At 44.9% G+C, this 23,644-nt stretch overlaps 2 protein-coding genes across 2 annotated transcripts; one reads left to right on the forward strand and one right to left on the reverse strand.

The window, feature by feature from the left end:
* Window positions 1-1,820: 1,820 nt before the first annotated feature.
* On the reverse strand, window positions 1,821-8,329 carry LOC139450734 (uncharacterized). Its single transcript, XM_071232545.1, has 9 exons — window positions 7,994-8,329; window positions 7,221-7,366; window positions 6,535-6,683; window positions 6,197-6,317; window positions 5,353-5,443; window positions 4,850-5,006; window positions 4,089-4,256; window positions 2,514-2,727; window positions 1,821-2,401 (listed from the first exon to the last, which is right to left on the reverse strand). The coding sequence occupies exons 1-9, from the start codon at window positions 8,327-8,329 to the stop codon at window positions 2,023-2,025; spliced, it is 1,761 nt and encodes a 586-aa protein (XP_071088646.1). The 3' UTR covers window positions 1,821-2,022.
* Window positions 8,330-12,329: 4,000 nt separating this feature from the next.
* Window positions 12,330-22,139, forward strand: LOC139449988 (uncharacterized). The gene is made up of 9 exons (XM_071231598.1): window positions 12,330-12,548; window positions 12,838-12,924; window positions 13,215-13,266; window positions 15,399-15,434; window positions 16,049-16,450; window positions 16,814-17,077; window positions 18,399-18,539; window positions 20,939-21,096; window positions 21,887-22,139. The coding sequence occupies exons 1-9, from the start codon at window positions 12,354-12,356 to the stop codon at window positions 22,076-22,078; spliced, it is 1,527 nt and encodes a 508-aa protein (XP_071087699.1). The 5' UTR covers window positions 12,330-12,353; the 3' UTR covers window positions 22,079-22,139.
* Window positions 22,140-23,644: the final 1,505 nt, after the last annotated feature.

The raw sequence follows: 23,644 nt of genomic DNA on the forward strand, positions 1-23,644 counted from the left end.
GGCGCAATCCACCAACGATTGTCGAGTTTAATGATCTCCAAGTACGTTTCAAGGTCAAAGAGAAAATTTACTTTAGTGACAAACATATTTTCATTATAAATTTTCAATTCCTTTCTATTTGGATACAAGCAGATATATTTCAGCAATTGATTGCAAGAAATTTATGATAGTTCGTATACTCTTTGAAACTGTACAAGAGTTATCCGAAGATACCGGATGTTATTTGTATATGCACGGGATCTGTCAACTCATTTGTTGTATTTGAATTCTTCGTCAAAATAAATTGAATTGTGTAAATATGATTAAATTCCCTCCTTTGTTTCAAGAAAATGATCATGTACTCCTTATTAACTCGTTTAGCGTTTCCACTGCAAATCGACACACTGGTTGACAAGCCTGTGTTTGTACCCTTCGTCATCACTCGTTCAGTCGTGTCGAACTGGTCAACGTACTGTTGAAGCAAGTCATGCCAAAAACATCTTGAATAGCCTTATAAGAGTATTGAACAATATGTCACAATTAAGTTATTTGTCGAATATACGGCTGTGTAACCCATCACTTTGAACCCGAGGATGGATCTTTCAGTCATTTGAATTTATCGATGTTCACACCACCCTTTAATGACGATTGTACGATAAAGCATATACCAACCATCCCTAACTTAACAGTTTTGTACGTTTGTCATCATACACAGTATATCTCGAATTGTACATGTGAAACGCAAGCTGAACTGACAAAGATCATTTCTAGTCAATTGGCGTCTTGGACACTACGGTAGTAAGATTATTACAATTTACGTAAGAATTTATTACATTTTACCGCAAGTAGAGATTATTACAATTTACGTCAAATTTTATTACAATTTACGTTGTTATTACAATTTACGTCAAAACTATTACAATTTGCTGCAAGTATTACAATTTACCTTTTTATCACAATTTACGTCGTAACGGGCGAACCGGGATTCGAAACCACAATCAGGTTTCTGGCGTGCCCAAGGGATGCAACTCTGCACAGCGAATTGCGGTGCCTTAGACGACTGGACCAAGGCTTCCTTGTATGAGTGAGTGAGTGAGTGAGTATGGTTTTACGCCGCTTTTAGGGGTCTTGTCTTGAAGGTGTGAATGTTAATGTAGGCACACGTTCAATGTAAACTCTTGTCAACTTTGATAGTCCAACAGAATGGGTAAAAGAAAGAGCATCAGAGGTCACATTACAATTACCACAGTTTGTTTAAGCTGATTTGACCTTGAAAAACTAATTTGACAAACTGTGCGTTGATAGGTACAGGTCAAGTAGGAATATAACCTTAGTCAGTTAGTGTTCAGGTCTGAGAACTTGGTTGATGCATATCGTATCCCAATTGTGTAGGTTGATGCTTGTGATGTAAATAAATATGTTACAAAGTTGTAACCTACTGATAAACAAAAAGTGCTCCTGGAAAAAGACAACTTTTAGTTCAAAACAACCGCAATGTAGATAAAGAATTGTTTATTGCAAAGACAATGAAATATAATCTTTTATTATATTTATGCATAAATGAAAGGATTACCGATTACACGGGACTGAAATGAATATCAATATATGAATGTAAGAAAGAAAGGCAAATATGATTGTATGTGAAATACACTTAATTAAATTGAATACAATAAATGACGTTATGAATATGATAATATGAAAACTTTGTTTGAGAAAACATTGATGAAAAATGATTTAATAACAATAATGATCAAATTTGATTAATAAAAGCAATCAAATCAAATGCTTGAAAGAAAGAATATTCAAAGAGAAAATATACATAAACAAATAAGAGGCAAAGAAAATGTTATTAGCTGAGAATATAGGCAGGAGTCGTCTTGTGTATTGTGTACATGTAAGTAGACTTAATGGTCATAGAAGGAACATGCAGAAAATTTCTTCATGTTTCAACATATGCGCCAGAAGCTGTTTATGTGTTATAAAGAGTCATAATTAAGCGCAGAATAATCTGTAATCATGATAAATTTAGAATTATTGTTTATATCAAACAACTAATTTTAAACAGAGTAAAAAATTAACATAGAAAAACGAAACTATCCCCTTACTCGACCGGAAGTGAGACAACCCGGAAGTGGGCCCTGCAGTTGATGGTGGAGGCGATGGCGGTGCAGCACAGGCGGACGCCACGGTGTTGTTTCCTGGCTTCACTTCCACAATTGTGAACACCGGTGGTTTGGAAAACTCGAAATAATGGAACTGTACGCTCTCAATAGCGCCGGAATCACCTCGGTTAAAATTGACGTTAAAACCGTCAGGGTCATCGTAGACGTGAATAATACCAAGCGGGCCTGTCATAAACTGGGTAAAGTCCTCGCGGTTACCTCCCTTGGCTTTCAAGTATCCGACCATGAGTTCCCCGTATCTGAAAGTAAGGATGTGAAATATGGTTATTCTTCGAACGACAATACTACACAGCTTTAACAGTTTATCGGAGCTGGGTATTAACAACGGTGAGAATGGACGGTGACGCTCACCTGTAGCCAAGCAAATGGTCATCGTTGTCGTCGTCGAAGATCTCCAGCGTTCCGAACGCTGGGTGGTAGTATTTTCCGATGTACTCGGTGGTGTTGATGTAGACGCTAGGACGTGCATATTCCGGGACGGCAGGGGCCGGTGGTGCGGCATCATCCTGATACCACGGCGCAGGGAAGGAACAAGCCGTGCTGGAGTTCAACCAGATCTCGTTGCCTTCATCACGGGACGAGAGTATAATCATGTATATAAAATATATTACGTATACAATGAAGATCAAGATGGTAATATGCTTCAGTAAGTGATATAGACACTGTAACGTAATATTGTGTTCAAATGTACAATGTGTGATTGAGTGAGTATAATTTTACGCCGCTTTTAGCAATATTCCAGCAATATCACGGCTTCACACATTGTACCAATGCCGGGAATCGAACCCTGCTCTTTGGTGTGATGGTTGGGGATGACACGCGGAAATACATATTGTTACAGTTATACATATTTTGTCGACAAGTGATTGGAAATGACATACAATTATACATATTTTGTCGAGAAGCAATTTAGGATGACATGCGATTATACATATTGTTACAGTTATACATATTTTCTCGAGGAGTGATTGGGGATGACATACGATAATACATATTCTTGTTGACAAGTGCTTGAGGGATGGATGGCTTGAAAAAACAACGTTCACTAAATGAGCAGCTGCATGAAGCACGTGCTACGGCCAAATTCCGCGAAGTATAATGCGTACTCCATTCTGAACCAAATATAAATGCTACTTTAAGCGTAGTGTTGGTCTAAAACGAGTATTGTTGCAGTGTGTTATTTCCAGCTTGCTATAGTCCACAATGGCTAAAAAGGATACGATTATACTATACTAGTTGTGTCTGATCCAGCTGACCGCCTCCGTGGTCTAGTGGTAGAGCGTCCTCCCGGAGAGCGGAAGGTACGGGGTTCGATCCCCGGCCGCGTCATACAAAAGGAGGATAAAAATGGTAGTTGTTGTTACTTTGCCTGGCGCTCGGCATTAAGGGGCTAAAACAAGGACTGGTCGGCTCGGAGTCAGTATACTGTGTCTGAGTGGGGTATTCATGTTAAACTGTGGCATGGTATCTCAGTGGGCTAGCACTATATATTCGGCATTAGTCCAAGATACTAATTTGAAATTTCAAGATACTAGTTAAAATGTTAAATTTCAACTTTGCATGTATCTTGAAATTTCAACTTAGTATCTTGAAATTTCATGAAAAAAACAAAAAAAACAAATGACACTAGAAGGCTTCCGTAGTAAATAAACTTGTCTGACGTGGACAGATCCGAGGTCGACATGAGAAACGTCCCTTACCATCGGGTCAAGTTGACGCCATCAACCCTCTCCGAGTTAGAGCACTTTTACAATTTCAAGTTTGGCTTCCATATCAGACACTGACAATTTGATATTCTCTTTTGGAACATTCAAACCAGACAATAACACGAGAGGTTATCGCAGTATTCAAATAATTGTGATCAGACACCAGGATCTATTTTAAGGTGTCTGTTGTGATCCACTAGATTTTTAAGAATCAGTTTACCCAGCAACAGGTCCAGACTGTACATCGTGACGGTGTTTCTGGCGTCGTAGCCCCTGTTGTTGGCAGCGCCGGAGAGGTGCGCCCACACACCGACGCCGACGTCAGGCAGGAACGTCAGCGTTCCCTGGTAGCCGTTGTAGGCGGCCATATGGAGGTTCTTCCTGTATCCTGTAGCCTGCAGTGTAAGACAAGGTAACCTTCTCAACTGACAGTTATACAATATGGGGACAAATAATGTAACATGACTGGGTATGAATACATTGTTTGTTTGTTTGTTGTTTTTTTTAACGCCGCACTCATCAATAATACAGCCATATGACGGCGGTCTGAAAATAATCGAGTCTAGACGAGACACTCCAGTGATTAACATCATGAGCATCGATCTACGCATTTGGGATACAATGATATGCATCAACCAAGTCAGCGAGCCTGACCACGCGATCCCGTTATTCGCCTCTTAGACAATCATAATCGCCATTTTCACGGGTCCAGTATAAATACATTGCATAGGTCGAATTTCTTATATTGCGTTTGTAGAAATAAAAATATCTTTTGGATAAGTCGTATTCTTCTTTCAACCAATTGTATTCTCTGGTTAGAGATTATGCAACCTGAGAGGAAACACGTATTCTAATTGCACCGAGGTTAGGATTAGCGAACGCACTATCCACTGCGCTGTGTTTGTAACAGAGGGGAAGGGAAGCACGAATTCCAAATATTAATGCTCTTGATATGTTTCGTTGATATGTTTGTCACGTGACCTCTGTACACGCCGTTCCTCCAGCCCATGGCGTAGGAGTAGATCAGGTCGTCCACGGGGAAGGTGTCCCGGGTCAGGTCAGGGCTGTATTCGGCGGTGTTCGGGTGGTAGGTGTCCCGCATAGCATCCGCATCAACCACCTGGTGCCCTTGCTCGCTCTGAAATAAAAGGGATGGAGGATGGGGTGGGTTGGGTCAGTGCACTGGCTGGTGGTTGGCTTGGTGAGTGGGTGAGTGAGTGAGTCCACAATATCACAGCTCCACTGACACACCGTTAGTTCGGACCTCGTTAATCCGGACACCCGTCAATCCAGAACCTCTACCTTCCGGACGACTGCTGCGGGGATCACTGACATGTGTGCATAGTGACATTGCTCAGTGACCTAGATTCTTTCAGTCTTTAATCCGGCAATTCGATTTCAGTCATGCGCTGTCGTCCGAATACACGGGGTTCCACTGTATAACGGGTGGCCTGTAAAGCATCGTTTAATACATCAATACCTACCTTCCCCAAGTTGAGATGGAAGCGCAGCCACTTCGCCATATCCTGGGCGTTACTGTAGACGCCGGCAGCTGGAGCCAGCTCCTGGACGATCCTGGAAACACGTCATCTTACTATAAAACATCAGGGCCCGCTTGAAGAAATCGATCTTAGCGCTACGATTACCGTAAGTCTATATTTTTAGCATGGAAGTTAAGTACTAGCGTCGTTGCGCTAAGATCACGTGGTGCCAGTGGACCAATGTCTGTATGTATTGGAGGATTTTACGACACTTCATGTTTGAAATCTGCATTAAAAGTGATCATTGCTACCTAATTGACAGTGAGTGAGTGAGTGAGTTGGGTTTAACGCCGCTTTTAACAGCATTCCAGTTATATCGCGGCGTGTCAGCTTAATGTGGGGGGAAAGCCCGAAGTGGTGCAGGTCTCAGACGTTTACCACTTCGGTGAAACCCACGAGCACGGGTATGGTGCTGACAAACCTAGAAACATAATCTAGGCGAACCGGGATTCGAACCCACAATAATAGGTTTCTGGCGTGCCCAAGGGACGCACCTCTGCACAGCGAATCGCGGCGCATTGACTGGTTGGATAGAGGTGAGTTTGTGAGTGGGTGTGAGTGAGTGAGTATGGTTGTATCCAGCAATATCAGGGAGGGGGCACCAACGATGCACTTCACCTATTTCTCCGTCTTTCAACCCGGTCTTTTGTGTTGAGCAATCGTTTTGGTCCCCATGAATGGCAGTGTATTAGCATGTACAGTCGTGGGTACTGGATATGTTCCATGTTTTAATTCTAAATATATTGTGGTCTGATATCGTGTATATATGGGAACGGTCGTCACTCACGGTAGCAGCGCCGGCTCGTCGAACTGCTCCACCTTGTTGTGTTGGACGATGTCGGCGGAGTAGGCGATGTTGTCCCAGTCGCCGTCCGTCAACCGCGTGCTGAGACGGCTCGCCGTCATTCCTGCAGTTGCCATTGAGTGTCAACCAATGAATCCAGTCTCGATCGTCACATAGCCCCGCTCCATTCACTCCTCCAGGGGTTGTGTGACCAGGTTGTGTTCACAAAAGTTATTTAAAAAAGTTGCATTGAAATTATGTCTTTTCAAAAGTTCTCTTTTTCATTTCCTTAACTTTCAAGTTTGCCAATCTGTTGGACAAGTAAGTAATTGTGGTCTTACCAAGAGGTTTGAATATTCTGTTTTGGACGGCGTCTTCCCACGTCTCGCACGATGCCGTCTCGACCACCGCTGCCGCCGCCACGTACAGGTAGTTGCTGTAGAGGTAGCGGTCCCGGAAGTCGTACAGGACCGGAAAGTCTTTTAGACGTCTACAGCAACAACAGAATAGTTTACTAATGCTGTTGCCATTATCTAACTCTTCTCTAACTACTACTGCTACTGTTACTACTACTGCTGCTACTACTGATACTTCTATACTTCTACTGCTACTACTACTCCTGCTGCTACTACTACTACTACTACTCCTGCTGCTGCTACTACTACTACTACTACTACTGCTGCTGCTGCTACTACTACTACTGCTACTGCTGCTACTACTGCTACTACTACTGCTGCTACTACTGCTACTACTATTGCTGCTGCTACTACTACTACTACTGCTACTTCTACAATTACTTCTACTACTACTACTACTACTACTACTACTAGTATTGCTACTTCTACTATTACTGCTGCTACCACCACTACTGCACTACTGTAATATTGCTGAGTGCGGCATTTAACAACAAACCACCACCACCACCACCACCACCACAGCTACTACTTCTACTACTGCTACTACTGCTGCTGCGGCTGCTGCTGCTGCTGCTACTACTACTACTACTACTACTACTTCTACTACGTACTCGAGAATCTGCAGTCTTGTAAGGTTCATGACTGATGTAGTGATGCCCCAGTAAGACGGCATCCCGAGGCGGTGTGACAGCAGGTCACGTAGGGACGCCTCCTCCGACCGGAACTCATCCTGCAGCCGGAAGTTAGGGCCCAGAACCTGTATTGTTAACACCACCGTTATAATAACCCATATCTCTGGGCAAATATATCGTGTAGGAAAACCTAGAGAAATCTGCAAATGTCACATACCCGTCAAAAATTCCTTAAAGGTTCCGTAAATGCAACGTACCAGTCAAACAGATGTTATAAAGATAACCCCAAAGGCAACTATACAACGGACACCTCAGTTGCTTTATGAGGAGTCAAATAGCACCGAATAACCATATCCTCGTATAAGGGAGTTAAAACGCGCTTCTTTAATGTTACATGTACACTGGTTGCCCTGGGGTCTGAGATGTCCAATTCGTTGTGCAGAGTTGCGTCCCTTTGGCACGCTATGATCGTTTGTTTGATTCCCGGTTCGCCCGACTATATTTCTAGGTTGTTTCTTCGCGTGAAATACAACACGTTCACTAACTCACTATCAAATGTTACATAACCATAAAAAGGGGATGGTTATGTTATTAAGAGGGATCCGTTAATGCAACAAACACGTCAAAAAGGCGTTCAAATCGCTTCTCACGTACACCGAGCCCATCAGATATATGGACACTTATATGTATACATGTCTTAGAAAATTTTGAATCAGCATCTAATATACACAAATAATAAGCACAGCACACACCTCTCTGAGTGGCGCGTCCCACGTGATCTTCCCTCTTGCAACGGCGTCAGCTGCCACAGTGCTGGTGAACGCCTTCGACTGCGACGCTAGATTGAACAACGTTTTGTCAGTGACAGCATCGCTTGAGTTGGTCTCGCGGATACCAAAGCCACCAGTGTAGACGGTCTCGTTACGACGGACCAGCGCTACCGCCATCCCCGGGACGTTACGACATTGTACAACGTTCCGTATCAACTCCTCCAACTTTTGAATCTGCTCCACACTTAGAGAACTGGCCTCGACGTCGTACGTCACACTACATAATATAACCACAAGCCACAGAACACATGTTGGCATCGCGAGGTTAGGAAGACTTGGTCTGTTTTGGATCACGACGTCATCAGCCAGGACGCTGCGGGCGTATCTCCGAGGACGCGTCAAGGGATCAGTTACACAGGGTTCCCACTGGCATCAATCAGGACAACTATCAGTGGGACACCAGGGTAGCGGGGCTGCCGTGCGATGTAAGGCAAAGGAGTAACCTGACTATGGATGTTTGTGGGAAGATAAAGTTGCAATTTGGTTTCTTGATTTGTGTATAGATACTGTGTAAATGAGGATTTGTTGGGAGTACAACTACCATGGAATCCTACGGGGGATAGAGGGACGGCTTGATGTGACCTTCCGTTGTATGTGTGCCCGCGTGAAGATTCGGGTTAGTATTGGTCTTCAGAAACCCGTTCTTATCGTAATATATTTTTTTTCCATGCATTTATAATAATTATATTTTTTTTATATATTTGAAAAGGTTCTCAGTTTCTGAAACTGTACAGAATAATATAAATTGCCGAGCAAATAACCATCTGTATTTTGTTTTATGTTTAGCCATCATCAAACATGGGTCTAAAATTTCATTTGTCCGGCAGATAGTCACAAGTGGTAGACGATGTTGCAAATACGTTTTTTCGAGTTCTTCTCAAGAATCCCTTTTGACTTTGTCTTCTTAATGATACGAACATGCATGTCCCAGGCTGACCAAATACAAATCTATCGCCGTGCATCATGGGATCGAACTGGATCCAGCTCCACCATGAGATTAACCTCCACAATGTCAATGCTATGCTCCGGTTCTACCCCACTTTGCTGACATAAGATGGGACGTATAAGATGGGACGGACAGGTTCACCTAACAGTATGATTTACGTTTCCAGAATACAGATTTAATCTTTTTTAGATGTTGTTACAATATAGAAAAATGAGACGTGTGCTATATATGTTTGGATCAAAGGGATTGTCATCAGTTGTTAGTGAAAGGCCACACCATCAGTATAATGCAACTGGAAGGCCTCTTGACAGCATGGTAAGACATGTCTAGTCCTCACTGACGGAGAAGACGACAAGATGGTTGTGTTTGACCAGCTGAGACTGCTTCAGTCAGCCCAAACCATTTACACTCTTCAAAAAAGAAACGCACAGGTAGATATTTTGTAAATTTATTGTACCTAATTAAGTCGATATATTTAATTTAATATCAGTTCGATTGAGATCTGGAGATCTCCACTGCTATGGCAAGACGTTGATGTTGGCATTATGCAGATAGTCTACTGTGACAGGAGCCGTGTGCGGTGGAGCGTTGTCCTGTTGAAACAGCTCCCTGTTGCGGTCAATGAGTTGAAGAAGGTGAGGTTGAAGAATTTGATTCATGTAGCGCTTTCCTGTCAAATTTCCGTGAACCACCACCAAGATAGATCTCGTGGTATAGGATGTGGCCCCCCACACCATGACACTACCGCAACGGAAATTGTCGAATTAATGTACACAATGTGTGGCAAAGTGCTCTCTTTCGACGAAGATAAACACGTTGTCTTCCATTTCGCCGGGGAAGAAGAATCGTGATTCATCGTTAAACAACACTCGTCTCCAGTTTCTCAAATTCCAAAGCTGTAAGGTATGGATGGCACCAATGCAAGCGTCGCTGTGGATGGATATGTTGCACAACAGGGACGATAACTGGTCTTCTGGGTCGGATTCCAGCCTCGTGAAGATGGTTGCTGACAGTCTCGTCCTATATCCTCCTCAAACCAGGGATGCGTCCTGCCGTATCCATAGCTGTGGCATTGACGTAGGTGGAACAGTCGAAAGTAGCGATTCGTGCAGGGGTGGTAACTCTTGGCCGGCCGGTTCTCGGATGATCTGCATTTGAATTAAACTGTGTGTATCGGTCCCAAAGGCGGCAAATGGTGCTGTGGTGGATGTTGAAGTGGCGTGCAACAGAAGTCTCGGCATTTTCGAACTTGAAAAATGTTGACAATTGAATGACAAATTATTGGCTAATGCTTGCCTTTTTATAGCCACTACCACGAGTTACAAGTGTCATAACTTGCACGTGCATTTTGCTTTACTGTTTTCCTCCATGACATTTTTTAACAAGTGTGAAAACAATGCCGTTTAAGACAACGCAAATCGACAATGGCTGCGTTTTGACGAATATCAGGCAACTAACATTTTCCAATAACATATATTTAATTCATATACCGGATTTTTTGTGTAGTCATGGTCAATATACTGCATACTACCTGTGCGTTTCGTTTTCTGAATAGTGTACATGGATACATCCCGTCCTTTGTCTTCCAATCTGAATCCACATCACTTCCTTCTTCTTCCAGGCTGCATCCCCATCTATCCTTTTTCTTCCAGACTGCATCCACATTTATCCTTCTTCTTCCAGACTGCATCCACATTCATCCTTCTTCTTCCAGACTGCATCCACATTTATCCTTCTTCATCCAGACTGCATCCACATTTATCCTTCTTCTTCCAGACTGCATCCACATCTATCCTTCTACTTCCAGACTGCATCCACATTTATCCTTCTTCTTCCAGACTGCATCCACATTCATCCTTCTTCTTCCAGGCTGCATCCCCATCTATCCTTTTTCTTCCAGACTGCATCCACATTTATCCTTCTTCTTCCAGACTGCATCCACATTCATCCTTCTTCTTCCAGACTGCATCCACATTTATCCTTCTTCATCCAGACTGCATCCACATTTATCCTTCTTCTTCCAGACTGCATCCACATCTATCCTTCTACTTCCAGACTGCATCCACATCTATCCTTCTTTAAGACTGCATCCACCTTCGAGATTAACATGCTCGAAACCTGATTTTATCACCATGATTTCCGAAACACAAAGGATATTCAGTTTAATCATTTTCCCCTTCGCTGGCGGATATCTCCAGAAAAATGTGAATCTTAATTATCAAAATGTTAATTCCGTTGGCCCAATATTACACGACTGGCGATTAAAATCACTGATTTCTGTAAATCTTGAAATTAACGCGAGCGTGAATTAAATGCGACAAATGCAAGTGGTCTTTGTTCTTATTAATGAAACTTGGCATTAATGTCTCCTAAATGACTATCAACAATAAGACGGCCTCACTGCACGCTTTGGATAGCGGAAATACCAACTTGAATATACACACAAACACGGTTTATCGAACGGCAGTTGTAACATGCATGTAAACATGTCATTCAAAGAATAGGAATTTCACACACAATAGGCATCCGGTGAGTTATCACTGTTGTATCCCTATTACTTGACTTGTGAGTGGGTGAATTTAACTTGTTGATCGCATCAGCCGTATCTCACCACATATTTGAGAGTATACATGGTATAGACACAAACTGACATAAAATGGCACATTCATTCACACACACACATATATATATATATACACACACAATGGCGATCAATATGATAATATGATTTAATAAGTGATTTAGACACTTTAAGGTAAATATATTGTACCTAATGAAGTCGATATATTTAATTTTAATATCATAGATACAAATATGAAATTTTGGAGCTGGATAGTCACATGTTGTCGTTGTAGAAAGGCATTGAAAACTGTTCATAGTCATGTCACATAAGGTCACAAGGTTGCGCTGAACCCAGTATCTCGTGTGACCGCCCCGGGGAGCAATCACGGCTCTGCATCTCTTAGGCACTGACTGGATAAGTGTACGAATTCTGTCCTGCGGAATTCTGCTCCTTTCTGCTCGTAACGCGTTGGCCAGTTGTGGGAGCGTCTGTGGTGTGTTCTAACGTGGCTGCGTTTGACGCACCGTTTGTCGAATTTCTTATTTTCGAATTCTTATCTTATTACTGCAGAGTCCAAATTAAAATAATCAGGAACAATTAATTTAAGGTGAAACCATTTCAACCTGGGGCATTGACCTTGCGTTTAGATAATATTCAAAATCGCGCACCTTTTTAAAAGAAAAGGGAACTATCTCCAGAACGTGGACTAGATTCCCACACGGTTCTTATCGAGGTCTTATCTATGATTCTCCACCACCCTGCCACCTGTCAACATGGGGTATCAAACAGAACAACGACGGACGGCGTGTCTATACGGACTACTCACCTTTATCCTGCTTCAGTCCGTGGCCTTTGTTTGTGTCAATCTGTGGCTAGAATGGCGTCTGGACTACTTCCGGTCTAAAATTTCAAGGAAAGGGGAGGCCATCGACCTGCTTGAGGCCGAGTGTCTTACGCATCATGTGCAGGTGGGTCCCAGATGGCAGTGTCTGACTTCTAATCTCACAGGTAAACAGCTGGTGAAGGTCTTCAGTTGTTTTGGTATCATATTTGTGTATTTCAACAACTCGTTGTAGAACTGATATATTGCATTATTGAAATATGTAGAGTCGTAGACCAGTCTAAAATCGCGTTTGTTGTTTATTGATTATTCTTATTTTCATAAAATATTATATCCCACAATTATATATGCGATTTCATTACAAAATGTAATTACATTTAATATAAAGGAAATTATTTGTGGTATATTCAAACCAGCATAGTACACCGGAAGCTGCCCATGCGCATGTCCGGCGGCAAAGTCCGACCATCGTTGATTTCATGCGGGATTTCCTGGCGTCTCAGGTAAACTATAGGTTGCTTCTGAATAATTATATGGGAAGGGGAAGTGGGTTTGTTCAGAGATGATCCCGACCCCAAACTTCTATAACATAACTTCTATATTTAAATATTGGCGAACATAATGTTATAACCTTATGTTTCATGATTAGCAATACATTAAACATTTTACACATGTGGCGTTAACCTAACATGATATATAGGGTTTTAGTTTGATACTTTTTTTAAGCACGTTATGTATTTCTAGACTTGCTTTGTTTACTTATATACATTATGGTTTTATTGACATTATCTAGGAAACAGCACTTGAACAAATCTGCAACCAAAGACAAGACTTGTGTATTCCCGGTGAGCTTGAGCTTCTCGTTGATACAAGGATATTCTCAGCACTGGAAGAATCCGTACTTACTGCAACTAGAATTACTAGTTTCACCTGTGTGGGTGACGATGACATTAGGGACAATCTTGCCACTGTCGTGTCCTTTATACAAACATATCTCAATAAAAAAATGACGTACACAATTCGCATTAACCATGAAATATGTTTTCACAAAATCGGAAGGGGGAAATCTAGGATCTTACACGGTTTACAGTGAAATCATACAATATTGCGAAGCCATTTCTGCCCCACGTATCAATTATCAGACGGAATAAGCCGAGTGTTACCGAGTATATCTAGTTCCGTTATGGATTCATCCCGGTGTTGGCTGAGATGACCTATGACCTATGGCAATGAGGTTTGCCCGGTCGAATGACTATACGTGTCCAGTTACAGATTATTTATCATTTGACTAATTTTGCATCTAAAACCCCCATTCCACTAGGCGGCGATACACGGCGCTCCGTGAGGGCGCCATAGAGCGCCATATGGAGCGCCAAGATCGCCAAAAGCGCTAACGGATCGCTAACAGATCGCTAACTGATCTCCATGATCGCCAAGGTCGCCGCCGGTTGACTCCCCTGCACAACGATCCGTGGCGCTCCGCCCAGAGCGCCATCAGATCGCTAATTGATCGCCTAGATCGCCATCGGAGCGCTACTTGATCGCCAAGGTCGCAATTGGAGCGCTATCGGATCACCATAGAGCGCCGCCGATCGCCACAAATGCTGGCCTACCGATCTTTGGCGCTCCATGGCGATCTGATGGCGCTCCTCGGAGATACATTGGCGCTCCGATTGCGCTCCGATGGCGCTCTGATTGTGCTTCACTGTTTGGTTCACGATTTGGAGCGCCACCCTGTGGCGCTCTGTGGCGCTCCAATGGCGCTCCAGGGTCTCACCCAAAAAGCCTTCCTTCTCCTTCTTCTTCGAGGCTGCTGGGCCAGAATAGCAAGCTGCTGGTTCGCGATGGCATGATTCACGAGATTGTAAATCACTGGTAATAGGGCAGCATCTCTATGGTTCATGGTGATACCCGTCTGCTGCCAAGCACAGAACTGAAGAGCGCGGCTGAACGCAACAGTTTTTTATAGGTATAGGATCGGGCCCCTTTGCGGCGATCAAGTCGCAATCGGATCGCCTAGAGCGCTACTTGAGCTCTAACGGATCTTCATAGATTGCACTCGATCGTTATCGGATCAGAGAAGAGCGCCATAGATCACAATGATCTCCATCGGATCGGCAATAGAGCGCCATTTGAGCGCATCCTGATCACATCGGATCGCGAATGGAGCGGGAACTGATCGTGCAAGATCGCCACATTTTGGGGTGGTTGGGTGGCGATCAAGCACCATCAAGTCGCTATCGGATCACATAGATCGCTATAGGATCGCTATCGGATCGCAATCGGATCACAAGTACCCCTATATTGCCTCATTATATGGCGATCTATGGCGCTCCTTCAGATCGCGTAGATCACCGTGGATCGCCGCCTAGTGGAAGGGGGGTATAAGCCTCTGACCTTACAACAATCATTAGAATCGTGAAGATCCAGCATAGAATAGGTCTTCAACAACCCATGCTTGCCGTAAAAGGCGGCTATGCTTGCCGTAAAAGGCGACTAACGGGATCTTATTTTTAAACATACATTTGCTATTTTGCATTACAAACATGGTAGGGATGATATGATTGCAAATTCATTTCTTACTACAGGTCTTCGGCACCCCATGCTTGCTGTAAAAGGCAACTATGCTTGTCGTAAGGGGCGACTAACGGGATCGGGTGGTCAGACTCGCTGACTTGGTTGTTGCATGTCATCGATCCCAATTGCACGGATCGATGCTCATGACATTAATCACTGGATTGTCTGGTCCAGACTCGATTATTTACAGACCGCCGTCATATAGCTGGACTATTGCTGAGAGCGGCGTAAACAACCAACCAACCAACAGTCATTATAGTATTACCAACAAGTCTTATCATTGCACAGATGGAAATGGATGTATGAAGTAGTATTACTAACGAAATGTGAGGATGAGGCCATCTACACACGGACAACTGGTACTGTTGTTTACTTATCTATATTATTTACTTATTTACAGGAGCCAAAGGTGTTACCGGAGACAAAGGTGCCACGGGTAGGTTACCAAAAGATTGGCGATAATGTAGATAACATCCGTGAAGATACGGGTTATAACTGTTCTTCAGCAACCATGCCTGTCTTTAAAGGCGACTATCAGGATGCGGAAGTCAGATTCGCTGAGCTGGTTGATGCCTGTCACCGTAACCCAATTGCGTTGATCGAAGCTTATAATGTCAATCACTGGATTGTCTGGTTCAGAGTCGAATATTTACATACCCCCGTCATCAAGCTGGAATATTGGTGGGTGCGGCTCTAACAACCCCCAAAACAATGTCGATAAACAAAGGTAAACTGTCAAATTAGAATCACTTGTTTATGATGATGATGATGATTATATACTATTGGTTTATAAAACAGTATGTTTCAAAATTGAGAACAAGAACAAGTTAAAATGAAGAACGTCATTAATTTGAAAAAACCCAACATCATTTGAAGATGTGTTTTTTTATTTACAATGCACAGTCGTGGTGTATGGATATTTTACAACATTCAGTGTGAAATCTAAAAAAATCCACATAGGATAAGCAACATTTTAAAAAAATATATCTATAGTTGGTGACATAAAAATCCATTCGCGAGCTGTATAACGAGGAGACTCTGTATCCACAGGGCCACGTGGGGACCGTGGGGAAATTGGCACCCCGGGACCGAAGGGAGATCAAGGGCCCGTTGGTGAACCGGGGAATAGCGGTGACCCCGGGGTTAAAGGGGTCAAAGGTCTCCCTGGGAATCAGGGAACACCGGGTGTTAATGGAACGGATGGTGTCAACGGTCAGAGAGGCGAAACAGGACCTAAAGGTGACCCTGGGCTCCATGGAAACAACGCCTCTGATGGTATAGCGGGGGCGAAGGGGGTGCCTGGCATCAAGGGACAAGCTGGATCGAAGGGGGAGGCGGGAACGCTCGGGGTGAAAGGGAACATCGGGTCCACGGGCCTGACAGGGCAAAAAGGGGACCCTGGGCAACAGGGGCCAGATGGAGCCTTACTACATGATGACTGCTACTGTCTGAGTGAGTCTGTGCCCTTTACGTGTGGTTTATGTTGTACGTCGACAGGAGACTTTTGTTCGTTTGCTTGTTTATCATATTATTATACTGGTTACCCGTTTTGTGGATGATGTAAATAAAAACGACAAACTGCAGTTGCAAAGTAAATCTCTACTAAAAGCAGAGGCCAGTCTACGATTCCGACAACCTCATATGCACGTGTAAGACCTGAATGACAGCGAAAGGATAACAAGCAGAATTGGAAATGAATACACTTTTTGTATGGATAACAACTTCTTAAGATATGACTGATGTTTTTAGCTTTACGTGAATCTTCAGAAATTGAGGAAAAGTAAACGAAAAGTAACATTTGATTTTTTATCTCAGATGAATACGAAATTACTGGTAATTTCTCCGACGTCATTAACGTGCCCTATGGGACACCACTGTCACTCGGTTGCCGCTTCAACAAGCTCGATGTACCGGTCACGTGGGTAAAAGACGACGGACCAATCAGCAAACGTGGTATTGTTACCGGAAATGACCTCAGTTTCCAGCAGGTGTTGAAAGGTGATGCCGGGACATATAGCTGTGTCGGGCCCGACGGCATTCTGGGATACAATTCAAAGTCAGTGAAGATAGTAGTTGGCAGTAAGTATACTATTAGTCATATAACGGTACAACTAGAGTTCCAATCCATCACTATCTCAGAACGATGTCAGTTGTGGTCTCCCCTTGAAGATCCCGATTAGAATTGGTCTTCAGCAGCCATGCTTGTCGTAAAAGGTGTCTAACGGGATTGGGTGGTGAGGCTGGCGTCATCGTATCATAAAAGGATGGATTGGAATCACCGGATTGTCTGATCCAGATTTAATTATTTACAGACCGTCTTCATACAGCTGTTATTGCTGAGGGCGGCGTTAAACAACAAACAAACAGACATAAACAGTTGTGGTCATTATCATGCCGTGTACTTAATGTATTAATGTTTTATCAAAAACTCTAAATAGATAAATGGGTGACGGGTTTCATAGTGGCTAAAGTAGTGACTGGCCTCCCTGGTAGGGAATCGTGGGGATGTGGTCACCAGTAATCTATGCTTCTCGTAAGTAGAATGGATCGTAAGATGAGGCTAGATGTGCCTGGTAGCTGTTATATCGTTCCCCAATGACATGGGATGTCGCTCAATCACTGTTCAATTCAATTCAAAGTGTTTTTTTTGTCACACCATTTGTACATAAAGAAGATAAAAGTCAACGGAGCGTGATACATTAAAACACATGTACCAACACATGTACCAACGCCAACCAAACGGCTTATAAGAGACAGTAAAATCAAGGATTATTCTCGATAAAAACATTAAAATGACATACACATAAGTTATATAATATATGAGTATATATACATAACTTCGCGTAATATACACCATAGAGAAGGAACAAGTAAAATATACATGAAATAATTTAAGGCATACAAATATGAATGATAGTATAGTTTTCTGTGGGTGAACATTTTAAAGCGAGTTTGATAGATTCAGACTCGGTAATTACAGGCCTCTGTGATGAACAGAGAATAATGCAGACAGTTGCTAAAAACAAACTCACTCTTGGTGTCCTCTGACTTGATAGGCTGCAATAAATATCAGAGTACATCCGTACTCACATAGTGCAACGATGTTACTCAGGCAACCAGCAAGTGGGTCAATCCCCTCAACGTGTAGTGGAACAACCCCCTCAACGTGTAGTGGAACAACCCCCTCAACGTGTAGTGGAACAACCCCCTCAACGTGTAGTGGAACAACCCCCTCAACGTGTAGTGGAACCGACCACGGGCGTCGCCCAATGTGAAACTTGTATTTGTCGTCCACACTGAACTCGGTGGGACGGACAGTTCTGTGCTATACTTTGTGAACGTTGAGTATATATAACTGTTGTCTTGGAAACTATATTGTGTTGTTTACGGTATTCGTCAGAGATCTACGAGTACGACTGTGATTTCGAGAGTCCCTGTTCCTGGAAGGACGAAACGACGGATTCATTGGATTGGACAATGAACAAAGGCGGTACCCCTTCCGTCGGGACCGGACCTTCGAACGACCACACCTTAGAAAATGGTACGATGATGATATGTATAGCGCAATACCTTCCTCACACCAACACACCGCACCTGCACCCACTCCCCGCACCTGTACCCACTCACCGGACACGCACCCACTCTCCGCACTCGCACCCACCTTCCACACCTGCACCCACTCCCCGCACCTGCACCCACTCACAGGACTCGCACCCACCTTCCACACCTGCACCCACTCCCCGCACCTGCACCAACTCACAGGACTCGCACCCACTCCCCGCACCTGCACCAACTCACAGGACTCGCACCCAATCTCCACACCTGCACCCACTCACAGGACTCGCACCCACCTTCCACACCTGCACCCACTCCCCGCACCTGCACCAACTCACAGGACTCGCACCCACTCCCCGCACCTGCACCAACTCACAGGACTCGCACCCACTCCCCGCACCTGCACCAACTCACAGGACTCGCACCCAATCTCCACACCTGCACCCACTCACAGGACTCGCACCCACCTCCACACCTGCACCCACTCCCCGCACCTGCACCAACTCACAGGACTCGCACCCACTCTCCACACCTGCACCCACTCCCCGCACCTGCACCCACTCACAGGACTCGCACCCACTCTCCACACTCGCAACCACTTTCCACACTCGCACCCACTCCCCGCACCTGCACCAACTCACAGGACTCGCACCCACTCTCCACACTCGCAAACACTCACCGCACCTGCACCAACTCACAGGACTCGCACCCAATCTCCACACCTGCACCCACTCACAGGACTCGCACCCACCTCCACACCTGCACCCACTCCCCGCACCTGCACCAACTCACAGGACTCGCACCCACTCTCCACACCTGCACCCACTCCCCGCACCTGCACCCACTCACAGGACTCGCACCCACTCTCCACACTCGCAACCACTTTCCACACTCGCACCCACTCCCCGCACCTGCACCAACTCACAGGACTCGCACCCACTCTCCACACTCGCAAACACTCACAGGACTCGCACCCACTCCCCGCACCTGCACCAACTCACAGGACTCGCACCCACTCCCCGCACCTGCACCAACTCACAGGACTCGCACCCAATCTCCACACCTGCACCCACTCACAGGACTCGCACCCACCTCCACACCTGCACCCACTCCCCGCACCTGCACCAACTCACAGGACTCGCACCCACTCTCCACACCTGCACCCACTCCCCGCACCTGCACCCACTCACAGGACTCGCACCCACTCTCCACACTCGCAACCACTTTCCACACTCGCACCCACTCCCCGCACCTGCACCAACTCACAGGACTCGCACCCACTCTCCACACTCGCAAACACTCACCGCACCTGCACCAACTCACAGGACTCGCACCCAATCTCCACACCTGCACCCACTCACAGGACTCGCACCCACCTCCACACCTGCACCCACTCCCCGCACCTGCACCAACTCACAGGACTCGCACCCACTCTCCACACCTGCACCCACTCCCCGCACCTGCACCCACTCACAGGACTCGCACCCACTCTCCACACTCGCAACCACTTTCCACACTCGCACCCACTCCCCGCACCTGCACCAACTCACAGGACTCGCACCCACTCTCCACACTCGCAAACACTCACCGCACTCGCACCCACTCCCCGCACCTGCACCAACTCACAGGACTCGCACCCACTCTCCACACTCGCAAACACTCACCGCACCTGCACCCACTCACCGGACTCGCACCCACTCTCCACACTCGCACCCACTCACCGCACCTGCACCCACTCACAGGACTCGCAACCACTCTCCACACTCGCACCCACTCTCCACACTCGCACCCACTTACCGCACCCGCTTCACTCACAGCACCCGCACCACTCACAACACCTGTACCCACTCCTCGCACCTGCACCCTCTCCTCGCACCTGCACCCACTCACAGCACCTGCACCCACTCACCGCACCTGTACCCGCTCCTCGCACCTGCACCCGCACCACTCACAGCACCCGCACCACTCACAGCACCTGCACCCACTCACCACACATGCATTAACTCATTTCACATTCACCCTTTTACCACACTTGCACGCACCCACCACATCTGCTCGCACTAAAAATATAAATCACAACACCTACACCAACTTATATGTCCTTCATACAAACCTCATACCTGTTCGGATTCGAATCCCGGTTAGCCCCGATTAATTTTCTAGGTTTGTCAGTACCATACCCGTGCTCGTGGGTTCCACCGAAGTGGTAAACGTCTGAGACCTGCATCACTTCGGGCTTTCCTCCCACATTAAGCTGACAAGCCGTGATATGACTGGAATAATGTAAAAAGCGGCGTTAAACCCAACTCGCTCACTCACTCATACCTGTTCTCTCATAAATACTCAAAACATAAAAAGACATTATATATATGTGTAATGTTTCAGCAAATGGCCATTACATCTATCTGGAGACGTCGGCGGGCATCCCAAACAGTATCGCGGCTTACCGTTCCTCCCCTCTTGGCACCAATCACAACTTCTGTCTAACGTTCTGGTACCACATGTACGGTCAGACTGTGGGCTCTCTGCAGGTCAAAATCATGGTAAGAGAGTGACGTGATCTCAGCACCCCACATGACAGTGTTCCACTCACAACAAGGCAGTAACACACGACAGATAGAGCTTTATTTTCGATCAGATCGTTTTGACTTGCGTCTTGCTTGTACTAGTCCGGACTGATGCCGATTTATAGTGCTAGCTCACTGAGATACCATGCCGAAGTTTAACATGAATACCCCACTCGGACACAGTATACTGACTCCGAGCCGACCAGTCCTTGTTTTAGCCCCTGAATGCCGAGCGCCAAACAGGGTAACAATAAGTACCATCTTTTAACGTCTTTTGGTATGACGCGGTCCGCCAGACAGGGTAACAACAAGTACCATCTTTTAACGTCTTTTGGTATGACGCGGTCCGCCAGACAAGGTAACAACAAGTACCATCTTTTAACGACTTTTGGTATGACGCGGCCAGGGAATGGGCAATAGGAGGTACATAGAAGGGGCATAATTCGTAAAAGCCAATTTTCAGAAATTACCAATCATGGTTCCGTAGTTGATACGTACCTAAGTATTTTCTTCTGATCGTCATGTGTTCGAAAGTTTATTTAAAACAGAGTAAGGTGGGAGAGTAAGGTCACACTTCCGTCATATCATACAAACAAGTACACATCCTCGTAGACTCTGAACAGTTAGGCACTAAGGTAGTCAATGGTTATCATGGTGCAAGGATTAGGAGAGTCCTATGTATTCTCGAACCTTGATATATAAATCAGCATATTCTTCTCGTTTGTTTGACAAACCTCACCGACGTGTGTTTGAATCTTGTGTTTAGACTGCACATACCACGGGTAGCCCCATCTGGAAGAAAGATGGAAGTCAAGGTGACCAGTGGAAGTTAGCCAAAGTTGACCTCTTGCCCCAGTCTGTCGACTACTACATTGTCATCAACGGCATCAGGGGAAGCGGCTACTTTGGGGACATCGCCATTGACGACATAATCGTCTTGGACGGTGCTTGTCCGTAATGCGATTAGTGTATACATGTTGACGATAAGAAGATGATGGTCATGTACCAACTGTGATGTTGTGTTGTTCTGTCAGGACTGATACACGTGTTACCTCTTTGAATTAGTGAGTGAATGTTGTTTTACGCCGCAACATATATCCACGTAGCATGTAACTAACCATTCTCGGTCGGTAGCAAGAGCAACGATCCACGCTGGGGGGTTACGATATAAATCAGAATTTGTTACAACCTGACCCTGAAATAAGTCGGCTCTTTGGCCAAGCATGGGGTGCTGGGGACCTATTCTACTCCGGATCCCACGGGTTAAACTTGTATCAACTCCCAGGGTGCATACAGAGGGCTTCATAGCAAATATTTATAACAATTTGGTTATTTGAACCACCACCTTTGTCAGAAGACGGCTTTTCCAAACAAATATAAAAATACAACTATTTAACTCTAAATGTTGTTCAAAGGCCCACAGGGGCGGTCGGGTAGCCTGGTGGTTAAAGCGTTCGCTCGTCACGCCAAAGACCCGGGTTCTATTCCCGACATGGGTACAATGTGTGAAGACCATTTCTGGTTCCCCCCGCCGTGATATTGCTGGAATATTGCTGAAAGCGGCGTAAAACCATACTCACTCACTCACTCACAAGGCGCACAGATTCACTGAAAGTATCATGTCAGTTCAGTTCCGTTTATTTCCCTGAAAAAAAAAAAACAACGGTATTACAAGATATATTATGTACACATTGACGATCAAGATGATAATATGTTTTAATAAGTGATTTAGACACTTTAACGTAATAACATTCTCTTTAAAAAAGAAACGCACAGGTAGATATTTAGTAAATTGATTGTACCTAATGAAGTCGATATATTTAATTTAATATCATAGATACAAATATGAAATTTTGGAGTTGGATAGTCACATGTTGTCGTTGTACATAGGCATTGAAAACTGTTGATTGTCATGTCACATAAGGTCACAAGGTTGCGCTGAACCCAGTATCTTGTGTGACCGCCCCGGGGAGCAATCACGGTTCTGCATCTCCTCGGCACTGACTGGATAAGTGTACGAATTCTGTCCTGCGGAATTCAGCGGCTTTCTGCTTGTAACGCGTTGGCCAGTGTTTGTGGTGTGTTCAAACGTGGCTGCGTTTTGACGCACCGTTTGTCGAATATCAGGCCACCAACATTTCCCAATAACATATATCCAATTTATATACCGGATTTCTTGTGTAATCAGGTTCAATGAACTACATACTACCTGTGCGTGTCTTTTTTTGAAGAGTGTATGTTCAAATTACAATGAGTGAGTGAGTATGGTTTTGCGCCGCTCTTAGCAATATTCCAACAATATGACGGCGGTGGACACCAGAAATGAGCTTCACACATTATAGTCATGTTGGGAATCGAGCCCGGCCCTTCGGCGTGACGAGCGAACGCTTGTATGAGAACGAGAAAATCACCGCCCCCAAATTGAATTGAATCTGGACAGATGTTTCAAAGTGGATATAGTTTTAGGTGAAATCGTTTTACGTAATGTACACATATTTGGCCAGATATAACAATTCTTTGGGAA

The sequence above is a fragment of the Haliotis cracherodii genome, unplaced genomic scaffold (genome assembly GCF_022045235.1).
Source record: "Haliotis cracherodii isolate W230 unplaced genomic scaffold, xgHalCrac1.p SCAF_8, whole genome shotgun sequence".
Lineage (NCBI taxonomy): Eukaryota > Metazoa > Mollusca > Gastropoda > Lepetellida > Haliotidae > Haliotis > Haliotis cracherodii.

Coding starts and splice junctions, on each gene's coding strand:
- LOC139449988 (XM_071231598.1), top strand. CDS start 12,354: ATGGGGTATCAAACAGAACAACGACGGACGGCGTGTCTATACGGACTA. Junction 12,549..12,837: donor GTCTTACGCATCATGTGCAG/GTGGGTCCCAGA, acceptor TATTCAAACCAG/CATAGTACACCGGAAGCTGC. Junction 15,435..16,048: donor CGGAGACAAAGGTGCCACGG/GTAGGTTACCAA, acceptor CTGTATCCACAG/GGCCACGTGGGGACCGTGGG.
- LOC139450734 (XM_071232545.1), bottom strand. CDS start 8,329: ATGCCAACATGTGTTCTGTGGCTTGTGGTTATATTATGTAGTGTGACG. Junction 5,444..6,196: donor GACGAGCCGGCGCTGCTACC/GTGAGTGACGAC, acceptor ACGTGTTTCCAG/GATCGTCCAGGAGCTGGCTC. Junction 2,402..2,513: donor GACCATTTGCTTGGCTACAG/GTGAGCGTCACC, acceptor CCTTACTTTCAG/ATACGGGGAACTCATGGTCG.